General features: G+C 39.3%; 1 protein-coding gene across 1 annotated transcript in view; it reads left to right on the forward strand.

Annotated features, from left to right (window-relative positions):
* Positions 1–4,485, forward strand: part of LOC130845127 (probable ATP-dependent RNA helicase DDX60) — an 82,932-nt gene extending 78,447 nt beyond the window's left edge. Inside the window, exons 36-38 of the mRNA XM_057721883.1 lie at positions 693–844; positions 2,148–2,210; positions 3,767–4,485. Of these exons, the coding sequence (XP_057577866.1) occupies positions 693–844; positions 2,148–2,210; positions 3,767–3,866 (315 nt within the window). The 3' untranslated portion in view covers positions 3,867–4,485. The remainder of the gene's footprint in view (positions 1–692; positions 845–2,147; positions 2,211–3,766) is intronic.
* The last annotated feature ends 1,515 nt before the right edge of the window (positions 4,486–6,000 follow it).

The following is a 6,000-nucleotide window of genomic DNA, read 5'->3' on the forward strand; positions in this document are numbered from 1 at the left end:
CCAGATTTTGGGGGTCAAAACGATTTTCTGGATCATAATGGAATAAGAATATTCCAAGAACTTTTAATAACAGTAACTTTCCGAGCTACTCCCCAGTCATTTTAGAAAGTAGCTGCAGCAGGGTGCACTCTCACTGGCTGTGCACTAGAGTTCCTCTTGACACAGTAGGGTTTTCAAAAAATGAGCAGACATGGAAAACTACTGATGTGCTTTCTTCTTTTTCTTATTTTCCTTCTTCTTTCTCCTTCGTCTTCCTCCCCTCCCCCTTTGTTCCAGTAATTGGGATCCCAAGATTGTCAGAGTTGTTCAGTTTAGCCCTTATCTCCAGACATACAAGGCACCAGCTCCCTGACACTCTGTTTACCAAGATATTTCCTGCATCGATTAGGATCATGATAAAATTTAAAATTAGCTTTTCTTTCCTAGCAAGTCTTGCCATATGCTAGTGCCCGGGTGATTAACATTTTCATTGACTGTTGTGAGGCAGTGATGTTCATTGGTGAAGCCAAGTCATCCTCCTGTCCTACTTGGGATGGAACCACCTCAGTGTGTATGAGAGACACCCTCTTCCTTCACTGCAAAGTGTGCTTTAAACATGTTAATTCTAGGAAGGAACTACGAAGCACAATGTAAGAAACTGTAAACTTTCTTTACACATAAATAGTAAATTAAGGAGAGCTTTATTTCTTCAGGTCACTCTACGCACCATCGGCATCGATGGCACTCGGGCTCCTGTGCTGTGGCCGCAGAAATTTGATAACAAAGGAAGAAGAATGCCACTCAACGCTTATGCACTTGATTTCTATAAACATGGTTCCTTGACAGGATTGGCCCAGGACAACAGGTGTGTTTTATCTGTCTCCATCTCCATCCCCATCACCCCCAGCATCCCCATCACCCCCAGCATCCCCATCACCCCCAGCATCCCCATCATCCCCATCACCCCCATCACCCCCAGCATCCCCATCACCCCCAGCATCCCCATCACCCCCAGCATCCCCATCACCCCCAGCATCCCCATCACCCCCAGCATTCCCATCACCCCCAGCTTCCCCATCACCCCAGCATCCCCATCATCCCCAGCATCCCCCATCACCCCCGGCATCCCCATCTGCACCTTACTACCTCTATTTGTCCTTTCCACCTCTGCCTTTACCTTGATTTCTATATCCATCTCCATCTGAATCTTTATATCTCATAAATGAACATAATGAATTTTAGGCGAACACCTTTAACCATATTGGAATTTTTTCATACAGACAAGAGAAAATACATTTGGTGGTTTTGTTATTTATGGTTAATCAGCAAAATCTTGAGACTTAGGCTGACTCACCTGACATAAAGATTTACACTACAGATATCAATATTTGCACATATTCACAGATATATTTTTATTTAGTACTTTACTATTTATTGATTATTAGATATTTTAAAAATGAATAACAATAACAAATAATGCCATGCTCTGCATAATCTGAGAGAAGTATATGATAAGAATATAATTCAGAGGTCTGAGAACTGATACTATGACAATTGTTTAAACTCTGTGGCAGGGAAACCATTTTCAAAAACAGTATGCGGGGGTAAACCCTCTTGGATTTACTGGGAATGGAGAAATTGGCCCAGCCACTAAGCACACAGATGTGTGGGTGGGTGTATTGTGGGAGAGGAGTTCTGTCACGCCATCAGGAATTCAATGTGTACTTTACATAAATTTTGAAGGGTTTTTATTGAATTCAAGTATTTAAAACGTCTGACCCTCTTGAGAAATGTTGATTGTTTTTGAAAACAGGACTCATTATTGTGAATAAAGTAGTTGTGACACCAGTGAGTAGTTCACTTGGTTCTTCTCTCTGACTCTCTGGCCCTGTCCACTCTCCTGATCTTGACTTTGCTACTTGGGTTTCCCCCAAGAAGGTTAGCCTCCCATGTTCATTGAGTATCTCTGGTTGTAAACTTGCGACTCTGGAGTTCATAAGTGTCATTCCCACTGGTTAAATCATCAGGGAGTCTGTGGCAGAAATGATTTTGGTAAGTACATCTTGGCAGACAAATGTAACCTATTATTGACAAATCCAGCATTTCAATATTAAATAAGTTCTTTAATGCTCTTGTACCATTAATTTTCAAAATGTTGTTTTTTTCAGGATCCATGAAGGAGCTGCTTACCAGTTGTTGAAAGATTTTGGACTCACCATTAAATCTATCAGGTGTGTTATGTATTTTAAATATTGATTTCAGATTTTCCAATAATTTAATGGTAATTTAAGAAATATTGACCTCATACTTGAAGGTGCCCCTGAGCCTCTTAGGTGACAAGCATTTCAGCTCCCCAGAGACTTTGCAGACCTTTTCCTCAGCTCTCTGTTGCACTGTTTCTATAATAGAACTAATTCCAAAATCCATGAAGTTTCACCCAGACCAGAGCCTCAGCCCAGGCACTTCAGACCAACGGGCAGCAGTCTCACAAAGCCTCAAGGATCCCTAGACTCTGGTGTTCGCCATTTCCACAGCCAAGGTTTCCATTTTAGTTAATGATACATAGAAACACAGGAGTGAGGGTGAGATTTGGGGACAGAGAACCAAAACCAGTGAGTTAGAATTTATGTGTCACAGTGTAGCTCTTGAGTATTGTTCAGGAGGACATGTCCAGGAGTGACAACTGTGAGTCTGTAACTAGGAGGAACTTCAGTGCTGTGAGTACAGATCTGGTCATTCTTTGGGTTAGGTCAGTGAAGACACCTCTAAAACTGGACCTCTAGTGGAGTCAAGGCCAATACAGGTTAAAAAAGGCTGATGAAATATCAAGTCCGGACTGTTCCCAGTCCTTGATCAGCCTGGCTGGACCATCCACTCTTGGATTTCTTCTCTCTTCTTGTCGCCTGTATATCAGTTTCTTATTGCTGCTGTAACAAATGACCACAAACACAGTGTGTAAACTGACACAAGTTTATTATCTTACAGCTCTGGAGGTCAGAAGTGCAAAATGGGTCTCACAAGGTGTTGTCGAGGCTGCATTCCTTTCTAGAGCCTCTGGGACAGTCTGTCTGATTGTATTCTCTGGCATCTAGATGCTTTGATCTTGGCCCCTTGTGTCTTCAAAGCCGGCGTTGGGGGGCAGAGTTTCACATTGGGTCACTCTGGCATTTACTGTCTCCTGCCTTCCACTTAGAATGACCTTTGCGACAATAGTGGGCCACCCAGATAATCCAGGGTAATTTCCCCATCTCAAGGCCAGCTGATTAGCCACTTTTATTCCATTTGCAGCCTTAATTCTCCTTTGCCATGTAACCTAATGATTTATAAATTTCTAGGGATTAGGATGTGGATATCTTTGGAGGGCTGTTATTTTGTTTATCACACCCCGTTTTCTTAATTTTCTCATACATCTAGGTAAAAGGAGGCTTGTTTTGCTTTTCATAGTGGTAGTTACCTGTGGGTTTCAGTATATACTGGACACGGTAGTAGAAAACAAACAAATCTTGAAGGGAGGAGGATCAGGTTACATGGAATTTGGTGGCCATTAGGACCCTCTTGGTAAAATACATGAACAGGAGATGCATGGCAATTGTCTTGACTGATTGATTGATTTATAAGGTTTTCTTTGAGATAAATATGTTTCTTATCATTCTTCTCCTCATTTTGCTAACATTTCATCATCGAGTGGGATTTACTTAACTCTGCCTCCCTGGGGAAAGCCCTCCTTATGATACTGACTCTCAGTGGAATGGGTGAATTTTATGTGTATCTGTATTTCCATTTACAGTGTTTCTTTGCGTGAACTGTGTGAAAACGAAGAGGACAATGTGGTCTTAGCATTTGAACAACTGAGTGAAACCTTTTTTGAAAAATTTCAGAAAATCTGAAAACAAAGTCTATCCACATTACTTAAAGGATTGCCATGGGCATTTTCGAGTCATGTTTTATGATTCTCATGCTTTTTGTTGGGAATACCTGTATGATGAAGTAGAAAGGGAAGCAGTTTGGAGTCAGGGTTGTGATCAAACCTGCCCTGCTCTCCTGTGAGCATCCTTGGATGGATCACTTAGTATCTCTGAAGCTTGGCTTCTTTGTATCATTTAGTAACAATGGTTATGTCTCAGCTAGTTTGTGGATTGATTGAGAGATAAAAAAGGATTTTATATGAGGCTGAAGAGCAATGTCTACTCTGTGAGGCCTAAATGAATACTACATTCTCAACGTTTTTCTCTTCTAGGTCATAATTTGTAAAAAGTCTATCAAGGCTAGCATAAATGATTACAGTATCCTGATGCTGAAATATATTCTCTCTAATTAATTTGAGTGTGGTTCCATGACTTAGATATACAACTGTTAGAAGAGTGCCTGTAGTGAACGTAAAGTACTTTTTATAAAACATGATGGGAGTTTTGGTATAAATTCTAGGATGCTTTGTAATAAAACATAGCTGATGATTTGGCTTGATTTGAATTGTATATAAGTAACTGAAAAACCACAAATAAATAAAATGGGTTTAATCTATTTACCATCGGTCTCTTTGTGTTAAATCTATGTGTCTTTCCATCCACCTGCATACACATTTGCATTTTATAGAACGTAGTTCATGTATGGTCACTTTCCTGTCCCAGCCTCACCTCAGATTATATCGTTTGAGAACCTATTTTAGACGCTAAACTTGAATAAAGTATTTCATCCTCAGAGCAAAAGGTCCTCTCTCTCCTACTATCTGGATGTCTTACTGAAAGATGATCCCTTGTATGGCACTATTTATATATAGATTACATCGGCTTAGAAAACCCCTGTGGTTCATTTTATCTGGAGATAGAAGAATACTCTTTTTCCCTGGAAGTGACCCCTCCTTGCATGTGCCACGTTAGGGCTCCCAAGTTTCTTTGGCAAAACTGATTTTCATTATTTTAAAACATGCACTGCAACAATTTCTGAATACTAAATCATTTAGAAACCAGAGTGGTGTTTCTACTGCCCTTTAATCTCTATTCAAAACAATGACATACAATATTAATATATTGTTACATGGGTTTCAACCCCTTACTTGTAGTTTCATAAATCTGGTGGAGACATGAAGATTTTTTTCTGTATGACTGAGCCAATCTGACTCCTTAATTTTTAGGAGGAGAGTAAGATTATTTCTTGTAACCTGGTGTACTCTTGAAAGTGGGAGTTACACCTAGCGTCTTCGAGGTGGGTCTAACAGGCAGCTTCCTTTTTGATTTTTAGCAACAACTTTAAAGAGTAACTTGGAACAAGTTATGAAGAGTGAGTTTACATAGGAACTCTGAAAACATAAAATGCTTTATGTTCCATTTGTTGTATTAATGTGAATTTTTTCTGAGAAACATGTATAAAGACCCTGGTGAGATTTACTGGAAAATCATCATTACCATCATAATTTATTCCCGTCTTTTTCCCAGGAGAGGGAAAATCATATAAAGGGTTTTCTAGAAGAGCCATTTATCAAAAATTTTTATTTTGAGAAAATTGTAGATGCTTATGGTATTACAAGAAATAATAAACCTATGCATGTATGGTCAATTAATTTACAACAGAGGAGGCAAAAATATATAATATGAAAGGACAGTCTCTTCAATAAATAGTGTTGGGAAAACTGGACAGCTACATACAAAAGAATGAAACCGGACCACTATCCCACACCATACATAAAAATTACCTCAAAATGGGTTAAAGACTTGAACATAAGACTCAAAACCATAAAACTCCTTGAAGAAAACATAGGTGTAAGCTCCTTGACGAAGGTTTTGGTAATGATTTGTTGAATCTGACACTGAAAGCAAAAGCAACAAAGGTAGAATCAACAAGTGGGATTATATCAAACTAAAAAGCTTCTGCACAGTAAAGGAAACCATCAACAAAATGAAAAGGAAACCTACTGAATGGGAGAAAATATTTGCAGATCATCTATCTGATAAGGGGTTAATATCCAAAATATGTAAAGAACTTGTACAAAAACCAGCAAGTACTTGATTGAAAAAATGGGAAGAG

Source organism: Hippopotamus amphibius, chromosome 2, assembly GCF_030028045.1.
Source record: "Hippopotamus amphibius kiboko isolate mHipAmp2 chromosome 2, mHipAmp2.hap2, whole genome shotgun sequence".
NCBI lineage: Eukaryota > Metazoa > Chordata > Mammalia > Artiodactyla > Hippopotamidae > Hippopotamus > Hippopotamus amphibius.